The following is a 24182-nucleotide window of genomic DNA, read 5'->3' on the forward strand; positions in this document are numbered from 1 at the left end:
TGGCACATGAGCGGTGATTTTCACACATCACTTGTGCGTTGCGTGAAAATCGCAGCATGCTCCTCTTTGTGCATTTTTCACAGGCCCCATAGAAATGAATGGGGTTTGCTTGAAAATCGCAAGCATCCGCAAGCAAGTGTGGATGCGGTGCGATTTTCGCGCATGGTTGCTAGGAGACGATCGGGATGGAGACCTGATCATTATTATTTTCCCTTATAATATGAATACAGAATACATAGTACAATAGCGCTGGGAGGTTAAAAAAATAAATAAATAATTTAACTCTCCTTAATCCACTTGATCACGCAGCCGGCATCTCTTCTGTCGTCTTCTTTGCTGTGTGCAGGAAAAGGACCTGTGCTGACGTCACTCCGGTCATCACATGATCCATCACCATGGTAAAAGATCATCTGACGGACCATGTGATGACCGGAGTGACGTCACCTCAGGTCCTTTTCCTGCACACAGCAAAGAAGACAGAAGTGAAGCCGGGCTGCGCGATCAAGTGGATTAAGGCGAGTTAAATTATTATTATTATTATTATTATTTTAACCCCTCCAGCGCTATTGTACTATGCATTCTGTATTCAGAATGCTTTTATTTTCCCTTATTCCCTTATTCCCTTATAACCATGTTATAAGGGAAAATAATACAATCTACACAACACCGATCCCAAGCCCGAACTTCTGTGAAGAAGTTCGGGTTTGGGTACCAAACATGCCGATTTTTCTCACGCGCGTGCAAAACGCATTACAATGTTTTGCACTCGCACGGAAAAATCGCGCATGTTCCCGCAACGCCCATTTGAAAGGGGCCTTATAGTCTAACAAATATGGTACATAGATTTGCAATTGCAAAATGTGATACATTTTTTTTTGAGTATCACATTTACACCTGTAGAGCTCACCCACATCAGCCATTGCTGTCTTTCACGTGTTGCAATATCATTTGTGTTCCTTAGGACTCTCAAATAGTTGTGGATTGCTTTAAATCTGGCTTTGAACCCCCTGGAGATTTCCCTTTTGAAGACTACAGTCAGCACATTTACCGAACGGTTTCTGATGGTACAATAAGTACCACAAAGCCAGAAGTAACAAGAATCGACCCCAAAATAACAATGGGAAAAGCGAAGGGCAAGCTGTGGCTTTTTGGGAAGAAACCCAAGGTAAGACTGTGCAATTTGAATGGGCTGCTGCTAATCTTGTTTCTTAAGGTTATTCTCTGTTTTAGACACCCCTATCCACTTGACCTAGAAATAAAATATAGGGAAGTACCTTGCCAGTCTTGCCTTGCCTCTATTAGCAAGATCAGAGGATTACGGCAATGAGTGGCTGTTCCTCTGGGGTAACTGGCTCATATTTGCAGCACATGGGTGTCCCATCATTTTCAGTGGGTGCCATATAAAGCTTTCTTAGAGGTTTCGCTTATAGTGTTCTCCAGCCACAACAGTTGATGAAGGGTGGGGGTACTTATTGGCAAGTCCATTTTGGAATTCAGACTTCATGGTCAGATGTAAGAGGAGTGCGAGTTTGTGGACTGTCTGTGTATTTTCTGCCTGTAATATACATTTTTTTTATCATTAGCTCTGTCTTGCGGTACATTCATTGGTAAAGGGACCTAAATGTCAGAAATTGACTTCTTACCAGTACTTTCTATTATTTTAATTTTTTTATACAAACTCAGAAATATTGCAGTTTTCAAATATTTTGATATCTATAGGCCAAACGGGCTGCATCACAGACTTTATTTACAGACACTATTTACAGCCTACAGTAAAATTTCATTATATGATCCATCATTCCATTGATTTATCATCAGCAGAGGATTAATAGCAGATCTTTGTACTGCCTCGTATTAGACTACAGATAGCGGCAGCTATCTGCAGAGGTCTGGCAGCGTCCCCATTCAGGTCATGTGTGAAGAGGGGCTGCTGGGCAGTGACCAAAAGGATTACCCTCTGTAATGAGAATATGTTTGGCCACTGTTTTTCATAATTATGAGGGTCAGGCTCTTCAGTAGATATACTGCGCCATCTAATTATTGTGGAATATATTATTGTATTCGCAGTGCCAGGCTTTTACACACATTTTAGTCAGATTGCTAATTACATGGTAAAGATCTGAGGAGCAGTCATCTGCATGTAAACACTGCACAAGCCGTGAGAAATGTTCCACCGCATCACTAGGTTTTCATTGATCAGGAGCGGTTGTTTACTTGTGACTGGCAAGAATTATATTTGAGTTGCTTTTGATCCTGGGCAGCCATTTCACTCCATGTGTCTGGAGGAGAAGCAGCTGCCTGCGGAGGAGAGGATATATCGCACTTCTGCTCTCTACAAAACCTTATGTTTTATTTATTTTTTGCCTACACAGATGTGCTTCATATACAGTAGCAAGTGCAGTAGGGTAGGAGACTGATACCATTTGAAGATGACATTTTGGTTCTATTTTCATCAGTTCTCCCTGTGAAATAACAATTCAGGAGCACAGTCATTTAGAATTCTGTCTTAAGTAGTTCCTCTGTTATTCCTTCTGGAAATGTATAATTAATTGACTATTGGGTGTCATCATTACTACCGTCAGTAGTGGGGGTCACGGACGCAGTCAGTAGTAGGTGTCACGGACGCCGCCGGTCCTGATAGGACGGTGTCACTTTTATTTGTAATAGTGTGGATTTATTAAAAATATGATTTAACCTCTTCAGGACACATGACATACCGGTACGGCATGTTATCCTGGTACTTAAGGACACATGACGTCCCGGTACGTAGTGTATTTCCGCCCGCCCGCCGGTCCTGGGGTGAGCTGAACAGGACCTGGGGTGAGCAGCTGCATTAAATACCGGTTAAGGACCTTTGATGACGTCACTCCGGTCATCACATGGTACGTCACATGATCTTTTACCATGGTGATTCACCATGGTAAAAGACCATGTGATGACCGGAGTGACGTCATCAAAGGTCCTTAACCGGTATTTAATGCAGCAGCTCACCCCAGGTCCTGTTCAGTGCAGAGGAGACACAAGGAGATGCCGGCTTCGCGATCAAGTGGACTAAGGTGAGTTAAATTTTTATTTTATTTTTTAATCCCTCTAGCGCTGTTTTACTATGCATTCTGTATTCAGAATGCTATTATTTTCCCTTATAACCATGTTATAAGGGAAAATAATACAGTCTTCAGAACATCAATCCCAAGCCCGAACTTCTGTGAAGAAGTTCGGGTTTGGGTACCAAACATGCGCGATTTTTCTCACGCGAGTGCAACGCATGACAATGTTTTGCACTCGCGCGGAAAAATCGCGCATTTTCCCGCAACGCACCCGGCTCTTATCCGGGCAAAAAAACTGACGCCCGTGTGAAAGAGGCCTTAAGGTGAAATAAGGCTGTGTCCTAAAGGGGTTAAATAAATGAGCTTCAAAGTACAATACAAACCACTGGTTAAAGGGGTCTTCGCGTCTTCCCATTAAGGCCACATGCACACGACAGTATTTTTTTGCGGTCCGCAAAAAGGGGTTCTGTGTCCGTTTTTGTTTGTGTGTCTTCTTTTATTTTTGAAGGATCTCTAGACATGAAGGAAAGTAAAAAAAATAATCTAAGTCAAGTTTGCCCTGCAAATTATAGGTAAAAAGCAGACGCAGATGACAATCTTGTGTGCATCCATGTTTTTTCACGGACCCATTGACTTGAATGGGTCCGCGAACCGTTGTCTGTGGAAAAAAATAGGACGGGTCATATTTTTTTCACAGACTGGAAACACTGATCACAGACGCGGATCACAAATGGTGCATTAGCAGAGTTTTCCACGGACCCATTGAAAGTCAATAGGTCCGCAGAAAATCATGGAAATCGGAACAACGGACAAGGGATACAACAACGGTTGTGTACATGAGGCCTAACCCTAACGTGTGTTAGCCTGATTAATTAAGGCTGGGGTCACACGTTTTTGTATTATGTTTAACGTATCCAAAAAACTTGTACATTAAATAGATGCCCTATGGATTCCATACAGTGGCATCCATCACCATAGAGCTCCATTGTAAAACAAGTATATGTTAACATATACTTTTTATTTTTACTGGACTACTGGCCTTTTTGTATAATAATAAAAAAAATAAAAAAAATTATATGTAAATGTGGGGAAAAACAGTGATGTGAACACAGCCTAATATGTATAGTGTTGTGTAAATGAGGCTGTCACGGTGGTCGTTTGGTTTGGTGGGGTGTTTTTTTTTTTTTTTTTTTTTCTTTTTAAATTTCTTTTCTTTTTTTTTTTTCTTTTTACTTTTGTTGTATATTTACAAAAAAAAATTTCTTTTTTTTGTTGGTCTAAGGCCTCTTGCAAATGACCGTATGCCCTCCGAGATTTACAGTCCATGAGCGGGCCATATATCCTGGAGCGGCATTGATCGGAAGCACACAGCATCATAGATTACAATATATGAGTGTTGGACAATATCCGCGCTGGCGGCTCGACATCCACTGCATCATTGTAATCTATGATGCTGTGTGCAACCTTGCACACGATCAATGCTGCTTCGGGACCCTATATCTCGGACGGCATGCGGTCGTGTGCAAGAGGCCTAATAAGTCTGCTATTCACAGACACCCGGCGGCCACATGATTCAGTTGCCACTTCCTCTATTCATTATGGAGCTCTTCTCCTTTTGATTGAAGCAGTGTTACTGCAGCAGTGCCAAGACATCGCTGCACACTTGTGACCTTCGTCATCCTCCATTGAAAGATGGTGGGCGATCATTAAGGTGTGTGCTGACAACATAATATGTAGCGCTGTTTTTGGTCACTATCACCTGTCAGCAGTAGATTCAAGGTGTACGGTCAGGCCCCACAACACTGGTAATGCTGCGTTGTCGGTTTCTTAATACATTTCCAGGAGGTGCCACAGAGAAATGACTCAATGCAGAGTTGTAGGAAGCTGTGCTCTGTCTTCTCTCTATGTACTAAGGTCTTATTCACTCGTCTGTGTCTGTTTTGTGGAAGCAAAAATGTCTCCATTGTTGGTCCATTTTTGCATTACAATATTTTTATCAATTTTCTGTGCAGTGGATCAGTGCAAAACCGAACCCAGACAGATATCCCCTTGTGCTGTCAGCGGCAAACCCATTGAATAGAATGGGCACAATGGACCAAAGCGGTGCATGCTTCCTTCACTTTCCTGCAGACCAAAGGAACTTGGAAAAGAAAGTGATGTCTAAATAAACATATAGGGGGATTTATCACACTCTGCACTCCACAATTCTGGGTTCAAAAAGTCTCAGAATAGGTGCTTTGGAACTTTTTGGGCTTACTTTCAAAAACTTTCGCAACTTTTAGCATTTTTAAATCACTTGCTCCAGTTTTAGAAAGTGGGCGTGGTAAAATATGGTAAAGGGATTTTTTGAAATATTGATCAGTGGCGGTCTTTCACCCGGGAACCCCATGATCAGGGGGTTTGTTAGACCACAGCACCCCAGGGAGCATGGCTGCCTCCTCTCGGCTCACCAAGCACAGAGCCATACATTATATAGCGGCTGTGCTTGCTATCACAGCTCGGCCCCCTTCACTTGAATGGGACTGAACAGCGCCAAGGACATGTGACCTATGAACATGATGTCACTAGCTTAGGGTAAGCTGCCAGGAGCCCGTGGCATTCACAGGAGCAGCGTGGCCTTCTCAAACAGCTGTTCGGCGGGGGGTCCCAGGTATCAGACCCACTGATCAGACACTGATGATCTATTCAGAGGGTCGGTCATCAGTATAAAAGTTGGAAAAACCCTTTAATGAGTTTTACGCAACGTTTATCACTGTGGGCTTTTTTTTTTTTTTTTTCTAGTGGCAAACTCCCTCCAGTAGGAGAGTGTGTCAAAAAACTGGAGTATGATTTTTAGACAAGATGTGCAAGGTTTAATAAATATAAAGTACTCCAATGCAAAACTGACTTCACATATCACCCTCATGATAGGTTGCTCCCATAGAATTCAGTGGCTCCGTGTGATGTCCACGGGGAACGCGGACAGCACATGGACTTAAATGATGTGTGAATAAGCTCATATCAACTGATATAATCCACTTAGGCTACTTAGGCTTTATTTATTTTTTTGATACAATTTTCATATTTCTTCCTTTTTATGCCATGTTGTGGGGGATGAAAAAGTGAATTTCATGCTGTTATTTAGGTTTTGGGAAGCTGGATTATATTTATAGCAAAAACAGAAGTGAATTCGGACTGCATTTGTCTTGTATTTTAGGAAACCACTTGAGATTTGTGAAATGCTGAGCATTGAATATTTTTTTTTTTTTTTTTGCTGCCAGGTCTCCGAGGGCAGTTCTGCATTATGCAGCATAGGAGAATGATGGAACTTAGGGGGTTATTTGCTTTAAAGGGGTTGTCTCGCCTCAGATATTGGGGGCATATCGCTAGGATATGCCCCAAAGCCTGATGGGTGTGAGTCACGCCTCTGGGACCTGCACCTATCTTTACATTTGAGCCTGCAAAGTTCCTATAGAAAGCGCCGAAAATGGCTAAGCGCTGGCTTGGCTATTTCTGTCAGCTGCATAGAAGTGAATGTAGCGGTAGCCGCACTCGCACTTTGTGGGCTCTGATCTGAAGATAGGTGTGGGACCCACACCTATGAGACATCAGCGGCCTAGCCAAGCAATATGCCCCCAATGTCTGAGGTCAGCCGACCACAGGCATTAGTCGGTGCAGGGTGCACCCTATACCAATTATGCCTGGGGCAGCAGCTTATTGTGGTGATGCAGGAGAATGCCGAAGCTTCAGACCCTCCTCATCCTCCACAATGTGGGGTGGCAGATAGACTTGAGACTGGTGCGTGTTAGTTTGGCCTTATAATATATCCGGTTTCTTGATGCAGTCTTGGAATCTAATACCAGGAGTGAATTATGTCCTTTATACTTTCTGTCCTTTTATGATACACTCCTGATTTTAGCTTCCTAACTGCCTAACCTTATGGCCTCTCCTTCTTGGTGTTAGTGTTTACATGTTGTAGTCTATATTGTTACGGCATATGTCTAGGAAATGTTGTAACATCATGATGGTGGAGGTCCGGCACCACTACTACCCCCTTCCAATCCTAAGAACTAGGGGGCAGAGGTCCTTTCGGCACTTCTCCTGCGTTGTAGCTTTCCCAGCCATGGCCCTATTAGCCACATCTGTACATCTGCATCCTCTTCATTCTAAACTTTGTGGGTGTCCTGGTTTAGTAGTAGGAAAACCCTGTAAAGGTTGCATGAGAAAACCATGTACATATACAGTAAGTGCTCTAACATGGCTACAGGTATAAATATAGCTTATTGGTAAGAAATCATTGCCCGTATGGGCACCATGGCACGGGCTATTTTAAGAGTAGTGTTAGCCTTTATTACCTTGGAGGCTACAGACTCCTGTACAGCATCTCACTCCATCTTCTTTGTACCCCAGTATCAGACTAGTCCCCCTCCATGTTCACCTCCTGGAGTCTATGGGTCCAGTGGTCCTCCTCACACTCTGTCAGACAGGGACTTGGTGGGTGAGGTGAAGGTGTGCAGGCAGAGGGTGGCTTCTTTTAGAGGCCTGAGAAGAGCGGTAAGTTGTACAGAGTTTGCTGTGTGAAGAGTGTAATATAATGGGGTTTCTATATAACCAGGCTGAACCGATGTTATGGTCTAGTATTCTGAGGTTATCCTTGCTGTCGAAAAGAGAAACCCTGAAACATGATGGACAATGAGATTCCTCAGGGTTTGAAGATGGATTAGTCATGGCTCCAGAAATTGGGTATTCCATTTCCCTAGGATATGTCCTCACATTGCGGTCAGTGGAGGTCTGACTTTTGAGGTCCTGAAGGGACCACATCGCAAATTCAGCATTGCGTCCACTTCTCAGTTTGTACAGGAGCTCTTTTGCGGTTCCTCTGGGCCGGGCACCACTGTGAGGGGGTTACAGCTCTAAATCTGCCCCTTCATTATTAGGATTGCTGAGGATCCCACAAATCAGATGGCATTGCCTAGCAGTACAATATTCCCCTATGAAATCTGAGTACCTATGTAAGAATAGAAGTCATCATGCTGCGGGAAGCAGAGCCTTAATTGTGTCTTTGCTTTATTTTGTAAGCCTAGGAATGTGGAACACGGGAGAGATGAAGAAGGCGCTGTTCACATGCAGCGAGTTTCCATCCAACACAAATGTGAACAGAATCGAAAATAGCAATTATAAATCTCCATTAGTCATCCGTTCAGCCAGGTTACTTGTGGCTTCTCATAGGAGAAGGTGTATGTATATCTATATATATCTATATATATATATATATATATATATATATAGTGTGTGTGTGTGTGTGTTTTATTTTTATAGTATATATTGAGTACTCAATATATAAGTACTTTAGTAATTTGAGTTTCTGGTTTGGGTGTGTAAGCAAGAGATTCCTGTAAAACAGCCCGTCTTCTCATGGTGTTTGCTTTGCTTCTGTCGCCTATGGATAGTATGGGTCATGTTGACACACACGTCCCGGCCCTAACCTTTGCACTGCATGGACTGCCGTGCTGTAGATCTCTGCCCGTACACTGTAGCTGTGTAGATGCAGTGTGACTGTTGTGGGATTTGTGGTTTGGTTTAATGTACTTTCATGAAGTGTTTCCCCTGATAGGAATTTGCCTAAAATGGGAAGTGCACTGAGGCGCCCCGTACCGTAGGTGTTACTCCGCCTGCTAGATCGCGCTGATGTCCAGGATTTCTAACGGGAGTCTCTCACCTACCTGCTGTCATGTCTTCTAGAACAGGGACGCTCAACCTGCGGCCCTCCAGCTTTTGTAAAACAACTCCCACCATGCTCTACTGTAGGCTGTCTGGGCATGCTGGGAGTTGTAGTTTTGAAACAGCTGGAGGGCCACAGGTTGGGCATCCCTGTTCTAGAGTATATAAAAAACTGGATTTTTCTTAAATCCCTCTTTTTTCATTTATTTATTTATAGTGCATTATTAGGTCTTTATTTGCAGCATGTACCATACCTGTCCGTATTGGGGGTATAGTGAAGCTGGAGATCTGCCCCTTATTTATTTCTGAGTAATTATTTTCTGTATAGACCTTAACATGAATATAAATGCAGAGACCACAGTCGTGGTTTATATTCATATTTCAGTGGTATACATAGGAACGAAAACCCTTAGCTGGTTATACACATACGATTGTCGGCTAAATCTGCCAATTTCAGCAGAACCAGACAACCATTTAATGTGGTAATGGGGGTCCCGACTTTCCCCCAAGGAAAAAAGGTTGAATTTCTTTGCCCCGATCTTTTGGTTTACAGAGGAGAAAATCCACCGACGGGTGTGTAGTAGCAGCTTATTCCAGTCTTCCCATTCAGAAGCAATGCATCCTTGGCCCAGCCAAGTGTGCAAGTGCCTGGAGAGGCGTCGGCAGGGACACCTGCCGGTCGACAGTTTCAGAGCTGGTGCGGTCACATCAGAGCCTCCATCATTTCTCATTTTCATCACGAATGGCTGGATAAATTGCCAATCCCCTATCTAAAGGGCTTGTCCAACGCCCCAGAGCTCTAGAGTGCTTATTGAAACTCATTGATGTACTTTAATTCTGATGGCCCAATTTCAGTCCTGACAGCGGAGCCTCCTCTGACAGTCCATGTTGGGTATTCTGCTAGTCGTGATGTCCTTTATTACCCTATTTTATGCCATCACTAGAGTAGGGGAACATACGCCGACCACCAGGACAGTATATATTGTCATGTGTTCGTATTGTCTCCTGGATTGTGACGGAGATATCTAGCAATATATTTTGACCTTTTTTTTCCCACAATATTGGAAGAGTCTGCACTGTTTCAGTAACTTGCCATTTCTTTCTGCTGCTGGGGAACGGTTCAGTGGTCATTAAGGATGGTAAGCAACGTGTGCTGGTCTGTGTCCCATCATGCCGATGTGAGTGTCACCGCTTGATACTTATTTTTGTCTGTTTTCTGTTCTATGACTTCTGTGGCTCTCACATGCTCATGAGGGTGATCCTCCATCTCTTCCCATAGCCAATAGATCCTGGAACCTCCTGGCCTGAGTGACGTACCTCTGTTATGTCAGCGCTGTCCATTTGTGTCAATCTTGCTTGCTTTTTTTTTTTTATAGACCTTTGCAACTGTGTAATAAGTAACCCGTTATCTTTATGACCTCCTAGATAAGTGAGGGTCCTCCTCCTGCTTTATGTTGTGTGTCCCCATAGCGCTGTATTTAAACAGGATCTGTCACCAGATTCCCTAATACATTATTAAATAGATCTTTTGGATTTTCAACGTAAGTACACCAGCTTCATCAGGTTGAAGAGATCAATTTAATAATGTCTGCAATTTGTATTGTAAAAGGAATCCCAGCGAGCGCTCCTTTTGTATAATAAGGTATATTCTTTATTTTCAACATATAATCTAAGATTCCTGGAGTCGTTTCAGCCCGTCCAGCCTTCCCGAACTTCCTCAAATAGCAGTGGAGGAAGGCTGGACAGGCCAAAACGTGTCCTGTAATCTTTGATTACCGTATTTTTCGCCCTATAAGACGCACTGGCCCATAAGACGCACCTAGGTTTTTGAGGAGGAAAATAAGAAACAATTTTTTTTTAACCAAAAAGGTGTGCTTTTGGTGGGTTTGGAACTAATGGTGGTCTGTGGATGACGGACACTGTTATGGGGGGATCTGTGGATGACGGACACTGTTATGGGGGGGATCTGTGGATGACGGACACTGTTATGGGGGGGATCTGTGGATGACGGACACTGTTATGGGGGGATCTGTGGATGACGGACACTGTTATGGGGGGATCTGTGGATGACGGACACTGTTATGGGAGGGGATCTGTGGATGACGGACACTGTTATGGGAGGGGATCTGTGGATGACGGACACTGTTATGGGGGGGATCTGTGGATGACGGACACTGTTATGGGGGGGATCTGTGGATGACGGACACTTATGGGGGATCTCTGGATGACGGACACTTATGGGGGGGATCTCTGGATGACGGACACTTATGGGGGGGATCTCTGGATGACGGACACTTATGGGGGGGATCTCTGGATGACGGACACTTATGGGGGGGATCTCTGGATGACGGACACTTATGGGGGGGATCTCTGGATGACGGACACTTATGGGGGGGATCTCTGGATGACGGACACTTATGGGGGGGATCTCTGGATGACGGACACTTATGGGGGGGATCTCTGGATGACGGACACTTATGGGGGGGATCTCTGGATGACGGACACTTATGGGGGGATCTCTGGATGACGGACACTTATGGGGGGGATCTCTGGATGACGGACACTGTTACGGGGGGATCTGTGGCTTGCACTGTTATATATGGGCCATCCACAGACCCCCCCACCCCATAACTGTGCCATCCACAGATTCCGTGTGCCCCGCCGTCGCCGCATACAAATATAAAATGTATTATTGAATTAAAAGTTATTAAACATGCCCCCCTCACTCCTAATAGTACCGTATATCCGAATTTCTTCTGTATAATGCCGGCCGGCGGGCCGGGCGGCCAGGGCGTCCCTCAGTGACGTCACTTGTCTGCACCACCTGCTTCATTCATAAAGCAGGCGGCGCAGGCACGTGACAGCAGTAAGTGACGCGCCGGCCGCCCGGCCTGCCTGCCGGCATTATACAGAAGAAATTAGGATATACGGTACTATTAGGAGTGAGGGGGGCATGTTTAATAACTTTTAATTCAATAATACATTTTATATTAGTATACCGGAGCGGTGGGGCGGGGCTATAGTACAGTGACCGCACCGCCCCACCGTTATTGCCAGCCCCCAGCTCCTCCTCCCAGTCCCTTCCCCGGCCCCCGCTCCGTACATCGTGTCCAGTGATGTTAAACTGTCAGCATTCGCCCCATAAGACGCAGGGGCATTTTCCTCCCATTTTTGGGAAGGGAAAAGTGCGTCTTATGGGGCGAAAAATACGGTATATGTTGAAAATTAAGAATATACCTTATTATACAAAGGAGTGCTCTCTGGGATTCTTTGTACAACTGATTGTGGGGAACGCTCCTTCCCATGCAGTGTGGGTCTGAATTTGGATGCAACTTGTATTGGGAAATCCGGTGAGAGCTCCTATTTAATGGTATGTGGCTTGTGACTACACAGATGTTTCCCAATGAACTCTTCAAATTGTCTTTCAAAGTGGCTACGGTGGTGCGGGATGCGCCATTCCTAGCCTGTTCAGGGTCACATTGCTATGGTATTTATATATTTGCTAGAATCACTTAGATTTCCAATGATTGGGTCTGTGCCCTTATATCTCCTTAAGTATGAACAAGCCATGTATGTTCCTCATAGAATAATGTGGTCACGTTTTAGGCTTTGCTTTAAGAACAGCTGGATACAAATGGGAAAACTGCTGCATCATAATATTGCAAAATCCATGTATTCATCCTGCTGCTTCCCTTCACTGCGCAGAACAGGAAGGTTCAGGTTACACACCATCCGCTTTAAAGATGGCCGGTCTGCTCCACCGCATGTCTGTTTTAGTAAATTTTTGCAACTGCCATAAAATAATTACTCTGAAGCATCTTTTCTTAGAGGTTTGTGGTGTTCTGTTGCTCTGTTATTCCTCATAGAAAATATATAGATATATATTTGTTACCAGTTGGGTGCGTCACTGCAGTCTGACACTATTTAATCAATGGAAACACAGAATTTCTTCATAAATTTCAAGGAGAAATAACAGTCAATGCTTATAAATCCCCATTAAATGATTCTAGAGTAAGTCTAATTAAAACCCTGTGCTGTTCCTCTATCAGACATGTCAGGAGGGTTGAAAGGAACCTGTCACTGGGATTTTGTGTACAGAGCTGCGGACATGGGTTGCTAGATGGCCGCTAGCACATCTGCAATACCCAGTCCCCATAGCTCTGTGTGCTTTTATTGTGTAAAAAAAAACTATTTCATACATATGCAAATTAGCCTGAAATGAGTCCTGTCCCAGGGACAGGACCCGTCCTGGGTTAATTTGCATATGTATCAAATCGTTTTTTTTTTTTTACACAATAAAAGCACACAGAGCTATGGGGACTGGATATTGGAGATGTGCTAGCAGCCATCTAGCAACCCATGTCCTCACCTCTATACACAAAATCCCGGTGACCGGTTCCCTTTAAAACCCCATTTACAGTATGTGTATATGCAGTGTCTTACATTATCTTACCAGTTTTGTGCTGATGCCGAGTTGCACTGTTGACAGAGCTGCGTTCACAATTCTTTAGGCTTCAGAGCTGAAATCGCCCAGACTTTCTGTCTGTATAATATTTGCTCTGTTAGTAATTTCCAATCTGGGCAGAGTCCTCTTCACATCAGAAATGTGCGGTAATTTGATATAGGAAAAAAGTGCCCTATGGGAGCTCACTTAAACTGTTTGGAGGGTTTCCTGATAAGCTTGTTGACTGTTTCCAGTGACAACCCGAATTGTTAACATGGCTCTGGACTGTAGTACAGCCTACAATACTTTGCGCTGATCAAATAGATATATACAATTTAGATTGCATAACTTTTAAAAGGCTTGTCCAGGAATAACTAATGGCGGGTTTACACGGCCCAATGCTCGGGCCGACTTTCGGGACTGAACGCGTGTTCCAGATAATTGGCCCGTGTAAAGGTGCCGCAGATCACTCTATGAACGAGCAAAATGATAATCTGTGCCGATAACTCAATCATCTTTTCTGGGCATCAGATTGTGCTGCCCAGAAACAATGAATTGTATGAGGACAATTGACAGTAGCCATCGCTCATCCCCATACAGTGGAGGTGAGTGCTGCATATAAATGCAGCTCTTCACTGCCTACTCGTTAGTGGAGGTGATCAGGAAGGAATGCTTTCTTCCTGATAATTGTCTTCTCGTCGGCACAGTGTAAATACCCCTCTACTTTTCCGTGTTGCCCGCAGCCTACCTTCACTTCGGAAAGATTCCTACTGACCTGCTCCCCGCCGCTTCGGTCCCGTTTGCTGGCTCCCGTGTGTTCATCCTACAGTCCTTGGCTTGATTACTTTCTCCCATGGTCATCCGCTCAGCTGTAGCCAATGACTGTCCACATGATACATGCCACAGCTGTACTGGAGCAGTTGACCATGCCAGGGAGGAATAAAACAAACCATGGACCGGAGAATGGACACACAGGAACCAGCACACAGGACCGAAGCAGCAGGGAGCAGGTAAGTATGATTCTTTCCATAGAGGAGGCAGGCTGCGGGCATCACTGAAAAGTGTTTTATTCCCGGACAACCCCCTTTAAGGTGTATAAGAGACTTTCTCTGTCCAATTCAGTGTTTTAGGAGGAGATCAGTGAGTAATAAATACATGATGAAAACCTGTCTGGCCTGACATATATATCGTAGACCCGATATAAGGGTAAGTTCACACGATTTGCCACCAGAAATATCCACGTGCGAAATATGTGGCAGAAACCCAAAACCTTGGGCTTCTGCAGCAACTCTAAATGTGGTGGGTCCACCTATGGCTTTATCTCCATGAGTGGACACCTGACCTATGGCGGTATGGGTGGCTGTGCAGGCTTCCTTTGACAACAATAGTAGATGGTTTTTGTAATGAAATGCGCGTGTAAAGTCCGAACAAGACCTTATGGCAGTACAGCGGTCTTTGGTCCTGCAGAAAAGAGCTAAACTGATGGAGAAGGTTTGGTATGTGCTATACTACTATTCTATATCTCCCAAGCATTGACCACAGATGGTGCACCGTGAAGCCGATTACTAGGAGGGCTTCATGCTCCTCTCCCTTGGTTTTGTGTTCTACCTCAGACACCACTGCAACAGATTAAAAATCACGTGTTGGATATTTGGTGTTTAAAATGCCGGTCAGACCTAATGAGTATGTTAATCACATTTAATATACTGGAAATCGGGGGTGTTCATACGGCATGTTCTAGGCCTGGATGGTGTCGGCTTAATCTAATTAATGACTTATTCCAGACGCTGGAACAGAGGAACTTGAGCAGAATCTTTCCAAGCTGAATAAACTAAGGTGACGCCATACACATTAGTCACATTTGCCATTTTTGTGTATTTTTGGCCTAATCCCAATACTTCTTTTAATTAAGCAGAGTTGCTTCAAGGTCAGTGGCTTAAGATCCAAGATGCCCTTCTATAATGCAGTGTGGCTGATGGACTGTCCTCCGCTGACTTTCATTCAGTTTATGCAGGAAAACCTCATTTAAAGGGTGGGGGTCCCGTGTCTCCCACTTTAGTGCAGCGGCGGCTGGGCATGCACACTTACAACTGTGCAGCACTCGGCTATTCCTACCAGTCCTCTAGAGTCTGAATGGAGCACAGCGCACATTCTGGACTGCTGCTGCATATTAATGGAGGACATAACACCCTATTTTGTGATCGGTGGGGCCCCCATTCATTACACTTATCACCTACCTCGGGGGTAGGCAACCTCTGGCGCTCCAGCTGTTGTAAAGCCACAACTCCCACCATGCATACTTCCTCTGCTCTTCTCAGAACTCTCACAGAAATGAATGGAGCATGCTGGGAATTGTAGTTTCACAACAGCTGGAGTGCCGAAGGTTGCTGAACCCTGACCTACCCTGTGGAAGTATTGTTCCTGGGAAAAACCCCATTAAAGCGAATCTATCATTACAAAAAAAATCCCAATAGATTGTTACGCTGCTGTACTTGTGTATTAGATGTAGTGCAGCCCAAAATATTGTGTGTACCCTGCATATATTGGGTCTTAGTCTATAAATTATCATTTTCTCTCTGTTAGCGTGCAGAGTGGGGGGGATTTTCCTGGCGCACGGGGCTGGAGAAGTGACCTGTTTACTCCTGCCAATTAGTTGTCTCCTTATGCGGCTCCCCCTCCCCTCTCACAGCACGACACACACAGACTTGGCAAAAGAAGCTACAACTGTGTCCTCTTCCTCCCTCTCCGCTCTTCCCTGGCCTTAATTACTCTGTAGCTAAAGAACTTTGTTAGTTTCCGAACATTTACTGAAAGCCTGCGGGCAGGGAAACCACAGGGAGCTGGAAGGTGAGACAGACGCCTCTTGTTGTATTGCAAGGTTTTACATATTGACATCTAACTGTGGTGCTCCGTGTGTCCGGCATGCTGAGCGGTCTTCAATTTGGACATCATGGCTATATTATTGTGTACTCTGTGTGGGTCTCTGACACCGGGCGTACAGCTTTAGGACCCTGCTTGTTCTGCAGATCAGAGGTATTTTGTTTGCAGCTCCATTCACTGTTCCTCTGGCTAGCATCCATTCCTCACAGCAAACCCTACAGAGAGGCACAAGCTAAAAAACACAAAAGACACATGATTAAAAAAAAATATAGATTTATGTGATAACGTGTGGAGATATGTGTGTGTGTGTGTGTGTATATATTTATATATATATATATACACACACACACACACACACACACACACACACACACACACACACACACACAAAATCACCTTTTATCTCCATCTTTATTATTCCAGTACTATATTTTTATGGTGTGACTTGTGGTATATGTGCCTTTCTGTAGCTTTTCTTGCTAGTTTATTCAGCCACACTGTGTTTTCTTGACTTGTATCGAGGTTCACTTTTGGCAGGTTAGGCTGTGTTCACACTTCAGTTATTTCCATCAGTTATTGGGGGCCAGTACCTGGTCTCTGAGTAGCTTCACTACCGGTTTTGGCTCACAGTAACTGATGGGAATAACTGATCAAATAACTGAAGTGTGAACTCAGCCTTAAATAGCTTCCGTTCCTGTTGTTCATTTTGTTGTTCCTCCACGCAGGGCCCGGCTTTAGAAGATTTTAGTCACCTTCCCCCAGAGCAGAGACGGAAGAAACTGCAGCAAAGAATTGATGAACTGAATCGAGAGCTTCAGAAGGAGATTGATCAAAAGTAAGTGACTGCAGGTCTTTACCAGCTGCTGCATCGCCCCTTCCTCATATACCCACCTCGCCAGGCCCATGCCGCAGCCATTTCAGTGGCTTTGTGTCCCCTGCCGGCCTCTACTTCCTGACGCTTCTGAACATGCAGGAAATGCCTGTTCTGCTAAATGCAACCAACCTTAGCTGGTATTTGGTGGAGCGGGAATCCCCTGTGTGTCGAGAGGCAGCAAAAATGAGACCAGCAGGGAACCAGAGAAGTGCCGGAACATCAATGGCAATGGATTTAGAAAAAAATAAAAATTTCACTGATCTGAAAATAGTTTGTATTGCCTGGACAACCCCTTTAAGTTTGAAAGAATACGCAGGCTCTAACATTTTTAATACCTTCAATTTCTGCTGCAGAACCCGTGGCGTTATGGAAGTAAAACTACTAGGATTTAGTTTAGTATGTAATGAAACCTAATATAGAAACACGCTAGGCTAGAAACTACTTCTGTTTAGTGTGGACTAATCCCTTCAATACTCTAAGCCAGGCATAGGCACTCCAGCTGTTGTGAAACTACAACTCCCAGCATGCCTACTTCCTCAGCCCTTCTCACAACTCTTATAGAAAAGAATAGAGCATGCTGGGAATTGTAGTTTCACAACAGCTGGAGGGCTGGACCTCTGCTCTAGGCCAACGATATACCAAAAGAGATGAGTATTAAAACATCATTTTTAATGAGTCTCCTAGTCGGTGAACGAAGCTCCTAATCTGTGTACTGGAACATATGCCGGAGGATGTCGTCTTTGTAATGCACAGTAAGTGCCAGTGTTCTCTGCAGACTAGAGTCAGTGCTTTTTAGTGAGGTAAGCCCCAGTCCACTGATTAGGAGCCTCTGCATATTTGGCCAGGACCCTACATATTATATAGGATAAAACACCAAAACAAAAATATCATGAATATCTCACATGGAGTTAATCGTATTATCACCTACACTGCTCAAAAAGCATCCACACACAGAGAATTATTATAATCAATTAATTCCCTTATTAGACATCCAAAAATGGTATATCATTAAAACGTACACGAAAGACAGCAATCATGGGAACACGACGGTGTTACTAATAATTGTATAAAAACAGAGAAGGCTCCAAACCAAAAAGGGACTAGTATCCCCCCCATACAAAGTTAGGGCACTGGGTGCATTTTTGCTATATGTGCCCCACTAAGCTGACACTGCCCTAACTTTGTCTGGGGGGATACTAGTCCCTTTTTGGTTTGGAGCCTTCTCTGTTTTTATACAATTATTTGTAACACCGTCGTGTTCCCATATATATTTAGGATGCAGTGATTATCTGTTGCTGCTCCTCTGTGTGTTATGCTTTTTTTTGGTACACACTTGTGTTATCTGAAGAGAGAACTTTTAGTGCGTCTCCTAAAAAAAAAAAAACTATTTTAAAACCTCCCCTCTTTTAGTATGTAATGCTATCTTATTGACTGTTCCAGTAATCTTTCTGGTAAAATTTCTAAAATGCATTAAACTGGTGTGTACAGGCATCGAAAACACTAAATCCCCTCATTACTTACTGTATCAAGGAAGTTCAAGGTCAAGCAGGACAAGTTACTTCACAACACTGAGCCAAAGAGCTGCCTCATCCTCCTCTCTGCTTGTCAGGGATTGTAATCCTTAATACAACTGATAAGATCTTCAGCTGAATCTCTGTAGCAATGGAGTTCATGAGGAGACATGAAGTACAGAGAGGATGGACAGGACAGACTGTGGTAATGGAGACTGCATTCAAGAGCTGCTGCCCATCAGCCACATCGCACCTTCTCTCTGTACTTCAGGTCTTCTCACGAACTCCATTCCTACAGAGATTCAGCTGAAGATCATATTAAACTGTATTCAAGATCATAATCCCTGACAAGCAGAGAGGAGGATGAGGTAGCTCTTTAGCTCAGTGTTGTGAAGTAGCTTGTCTGCTGTGTGATAAGGACAGGTTTTTTATGTACGAATATTACAGCGGCCTTTTTATTAACCCCCATTGATTGCCCTCTAGACAACACAAGCTATTCTAACTAATGAAAGAGAAGTCCTGTGTTTTCCTGGAGGACCAGTCTGACCCGTTTCAGCACAATCCTCTGCACGTCCTCTGGAGGCGCTGCTTAGGAATAAACATTTGAACAGTTGCTGCTAGGTTCCCCCACAGATTGCAGCTGATACTGGGGGTCCATTTTCTGCGTGCCTGTTTAACGACCAGTGTTTGTGAAAAAGCCGACAGCTTAAACACCTTTCAGGGTAATGCAGGTCGTGCAGATTGACAAATGAAGACTGAATTCATAAAGGCCTCACATAATTTGCAGTATTACATGTTGTATTATACATTAACACGCACATCTTTTAATTTTAATATTTTCCATAGCTACAAATGTGCTAATTAATATCATACTACCGTAAAGCTTTTTTTTTTTTCAGTTCCATGGCCCAAAATGTTTCTTTTCATCCATCTATAGCAGGGCTGGCCAACCTGCGGCCCTCCAGCTGTTGCAAAACTACAACTCCCAGCATGCCCAGACAGCCTACAGCTATCAGCCTACAGCAGGGCATGGTGGGAATTGTAGTTTTACAACAGCTGGAGAACCGCAGGTTGGCCAGCCCTGATCTATAGGGTTATATGATAAAATTCTGAATAAGTGCAGTGATGTCATAAAACAGATCCTCAGCCCAGTTTATTATGACAATTATCACATAGAATTTGGATCTGCTTGATGATGGCTGTACTATTCTGTGAATAAACATGTCCTCTGTTTTCTGCCATAGAGAGGCCCTGAATAAGATGAAAGATGTCTATGAGAAGAGCCCACAAATGGGAGACCCCAGCAGCTTGCAACCAAAAATAGCAGAAACGATGAGCAACATTGAGAAGCTTCGGATGGAAATACATAAAAATGAGGTCAGTGTAATACTGTTAAGGACTCGTTCACACGACCGTATGAATGGGTCCTCATCCGTTCCGCAATTTAGCAGAATGGGTGCGTACCCTTCCATTTCAATAGGGAAAAGATGGGGCCAGCACACCATGTGCTGTCCGCATCCGTTGTTCCGTTCTGCGGCCCTGCAAAAAAGATAGCGTGTCCTATTCTTGTCTGCAATTGTGGACAAGAATAGACATTTTTGTCAGTGCCGGCCATGTGCGGTCCGCAAGTTGCGGGATTCGTGTGAATGGAGCCTAAGGCTCCATTCACACGTCCATAGTGCATTGCGCATCCGCAATACACCCGGCCGGCACCCCATAGAAATGCCTATTCTTGTCCGCAATTGCGGACAAGAATAGGACATGCTCTATTTTCTTGCGGACCGGAAGATCGGGCCGCGCTCCGGAGATGCAGAGAGCACATAGTGTGCTCTCCGCATCTCTTCCGGCCCCATAGAGAATGAATAGGTCCGCACCCGTTCTGGATAATTGCGGAACGGATCCGGACCCATTCTACGGACGTCTGAACGGAGCCTTAAGGGACTGTGTCGCCTATTAACAGCATACAAAGATATGCTTTACAGCAGCCACATGGGCCACAGACACAATGGACAGGAGGGGACCTCATTAACTTCTATTGGCGTTTTCTAGGCATGCTCTATGACCTGTGCGGGGTCATTGTACAAGGAAAGAATAGATAAGATTTGACTTATTGTGAATGGTGGATTCTGTGATTTTAAATTGCCTGCAGGTTTTAACCTCTTTTGGCACCACACCTTATGTTTATGGCACTGGGGGGGGGGGATGTAGTTCACGTGCAGCATCTGCGTAGAGTGTCGGGTATATCCTGGCTATTTTACCCTTCAGATGCTGCAGTCAGTTCTGATCTAGACACCCTAGTGTTTTTACAGAAGGAGGCTGCTGAGCCCCTCTGTAAGCTCTTAGTCACCCCAACGATCACATAAAACACTGCCATACAGGAGTAACGCAGTTTTATTATTGACGTGATGAGACTGCATGGTAAAGTCTCCAAGTGGGATTTTAAAAAGGTATCAAACAAAGTCAAAGGAAGTGTACAAAGAAGGAAGAAAAACCCCTAAGTAAAAATAAAGTATAATTTTTACTTCCATGAATATAAGCATACCCTATATCCATTACCAGTATATGACACACACACATTGCAGATCTTGACTTATTCACTATAAAGATTCTTCTGTATGATCATAAGCCCACTCCGACTGGGTCCCCAAGACGTTGCTCAGTACTGTGCTCCACACCGATCCCCTGTAGATACAAGACTTACAAGGTCTTGGCTCTCTGATAATATCTTCTTGGTTCCATTTCCAGGCCTGGCTGTCGGAGGTGGAAGGAAAAGTGGCACAGAGAAGTGAAAGGAGGCACAGCTCAGAAGCTAATCACCTGGTGGCACAAGGAAGAGAGAGGTGATTATTGGAATTAGGCCCCGGCTTCAGTCGTTCTCCCATCCATAACCTGATGCGCAAACAAAAATGTTCTTTCTTGAGCCAAATACAAACTGCTTTCCTTTTCTTTCACTTAAACGTAAACCTCAGGCGTAGATACAAGCAACTTAATTACCCCCTGCTAGGTGTATGTGGGTAGGGTTTGCCCTGCTGAAATGAAGGAGCTTGAGGGTGCATTGAAATGGATGTTAAAAACAGATAAGGCTACTTTCTCGCTCACGTTTTGTGCGGATCCGTTCAGAATGGATCCGTTTGTATTATCTGTAACATAGCCAAGACGGATCAGTCTTTAACACCATTGAAAGTCGATGGGGGACGGATCCGTGTTCTATTGTACCAGATTGTGTCAGTGAAAACGGATCCGTCCCCATTGTGCCAGGACGGATCAGTTTGGCTCAGTTTCATCAGACGGACACCTGATGGAAGCTTCATGCAGCGTTTTGGTGTCCGCCTACAGAGCGGAATGGAGGCAAACTGATGCATTCTGAGCGGATCCTTATTTCCATTCAGAATACATCAGGGCAAAACTGATCCGTTGTGGACCGCTGGTGAGAGCCCTGAACGGATCTCCCAAACGGAAAGCGCCAGTGTGAAAGTAGACTAAACTGTCGGTTTTCATGGTCATTCTGCATCGGTGGGTGCATTCATTTTCTGTCCGTTTTTAATGTCCATAAAATAAAAGATGGATTTTGTTGGCAATTTATTTCAACCCCCAACCATTGCATTGTCCTTGGTATGTATAATAATGCCCCATAGGTGCCCATAGGACATATAATGGCCCCCATAGTGCCTACAGGATAAATGATGTCACTCAGTAGTGGCCACATTTTAAGTAATACAACAGTGAACTTTGTAGATCACAAATGTCCTTATTAAAATGAAGCACAAGAAAGGGGGATTTACACCAAAGAGGAGGAAATATCTGAAATTCACCTCTAATTCTGGAGCATATTGTGGATGAACAAATGAATTTTAACAAACGGATTGGTCTCATTAGCAAGAGCTCTTGTCTGGGAGGGGCTGTCCCCACAGGTAAAGAAGCACCCACCTGCCTTTTGATGGACATTGACGGACACCTTGCCCGGCCCTGACAATCTGGGCTGGATGGCAAATCTCAAATTCAGCTTCTGGAGCAGTGACTGCGCCAGTGGCGATACACTTCCAGATAGCGACGCGAGCCTAGTCGCTGCTTCTGAAGCCAAATATGAGCTTCGGGGCCCGGCGCAGGAGCCAGATTGCCAGGGCCGGACTGGATGTATGGCACTGTCGGTCAACAGGTAGGTGGGAGCTTCTTCACCTGTGGGGACAGCCTCTCGCCAGTGAAGAGCCATTGCTAATGAGACAAATAGATTTGTTAGAATTGATTCGCTCATCCCTAGAGGAAATACATTGTGCTGTGGAGACTGTACGACATATAGATGGCATTGGGGGTTTTACAGAGGAAATCTAAAGGATGGGAAAGTAGTAGATGGCAGAAGCATGGACGCCCCTACTGCCAGGAAAGAGGATAGACACAAGTTAAAGAGAAACTGCTATGTTAAAGGGTTGGTGCACTTTCAAACTTTTCCATCATCTAGACTTGAGCACTGAGACTTGGAAACCATCATCACCGAAAGTATTTGGTAAATAGCTGAAGACTCTCAGCTCAGACTTTTTTCCCGTGAATTCAATAAGCCAATGTGGAGTAGCCCTTTTGGGCCAGAGGGTTTCTGCGCTATGAATCCATCTGTAACATGGCCATCACTGGATGAGCTCTCGGGCACTGTGGCGGTCTCTGTCATGGAGTTCACTGATGCCATCACCACTGTCTGCCCAAGTGCCACCACTGAGTAGTGAGTAATGGTTTTGTGTCTCTCTTGTTAGTCCGGAAGGAAGTTACACAGAAGATGCGAACCAAGAAGGTAGAATCCAACCTCAGCCCGCCATTCATCCAGAATTTGATGATGAGTTTGACGATGACGACCCCCTCCCAGCCATTGGGCATTGTAAAGCGATCTATCCTTTTGATGGTATGTATAAGTACTCTTACAGTCTATGCAGAGACATGGCAAATATGGACTGACAGAGACCAGGGAACAATATGTAGCTATTCCTGCGTATTAAAGGGGTTGTCTCACTTCAGAAAATGGCTTTTTATTATGTAGAGGAAGTGAATACAAGGCACTTACTAATGTATTGTGATTATCCATATTGCTTCCTTTTCTGGCTGGATTAATTTTTCTATCACATTATAAACTGCCCAGCCTATGCGCGCTCCCACAGTCCTGCCACCAGAGAGGCCGGTGCTTTTTTCCTATAGTGTGCAAGCACGACCACCCCTGATGGATTGCAGGGTGGTCATAACCATGGAAACGACTTGTGTATAATGTAATGTGGAAAAATGAATCCAGCCAGCAGAGGAAGCAATATGGATAATAATACATATCTACAATCCTGTAACCTGCTTCCAGTTTCCCCCTCGTGTCAGTATTGCTATTTTGTCATGTATTGCCGTGGATCAATGTGTTCCCTGCAACATTTGCTACTGCAGCGCTTGCACTACAAAAAGCCTTAGAGCAATAAACAAGTGCGCAGTAAGGGTCCATTCACACGTCCGTTGTTTCTTTCCTGATCTGTTCAGTTTTTTGCGGAACAGATCTGGACCCATTCATTTTCAATGGGTCCTGAAAAAAAATCTGACATTGTGCTGTCCGATTTTTTTTCAGGACCCATTGAAAATGAATGAGTCCAGATCTGTTCCCCAAAAAACGGAACAGATCAGGAAAGAAACAACGGACGTGTGAATGGACCCTAATAGTGTAGTAAAACAATGCCACTTTCCAGAAAGCTACTTCCATTTCCTACCAC

At 44.3% G+C, this 24182-nt stretch overlaps 1 protein-coding gene across 2 annotated transcripts in view; it reads left to right on the plus strand.

Moving 5' to 3' along the window:
- Positions 1-24182, plus strand: part of FNBP1L (formin binding protein 1 like) — a 141970-nt gene that overhangs the window by 110697 nt on the left and 7091 nt on the right. For both annotated transcript variants that reach the window (XM_044302313.1, XM_044302314.1), the window contains exons 9-13: positions 962-1165; positions 16797-16906; positions 19701-19833; positions 21202-21296; positions 23199-23344. In XM_044302313.1, the coding sequence (XP_044158248.1) occupies positions 962-1165; positions 16797-16906; positions 19701-19833; positions 21202-21296; positions 23199-23344 (688 nt within the window). The remainder of the gene's footprint in view (positions 1-961; positions 1166-16796; positions 16907-19700; positions 19834-21201; positions 21297-23198; positions 23345-24182) is intronic.

Source organism: Bufo gargarizans, chromosome 7 (assembly GCF_014858855.1).
Source record: "Bufo gargarizans isolate SCDJY-AF-19 chromosome 7, ASM1485885v1, whole genome shotgun sequence".
In the NCBI taxonomy this organism is placed as follows: domain Eukaryota; kingdom Metazoa; phylum Chordata; class Amphibia; order Anura; family Bufonidae; genus Bufo; species Bufo gargarizans.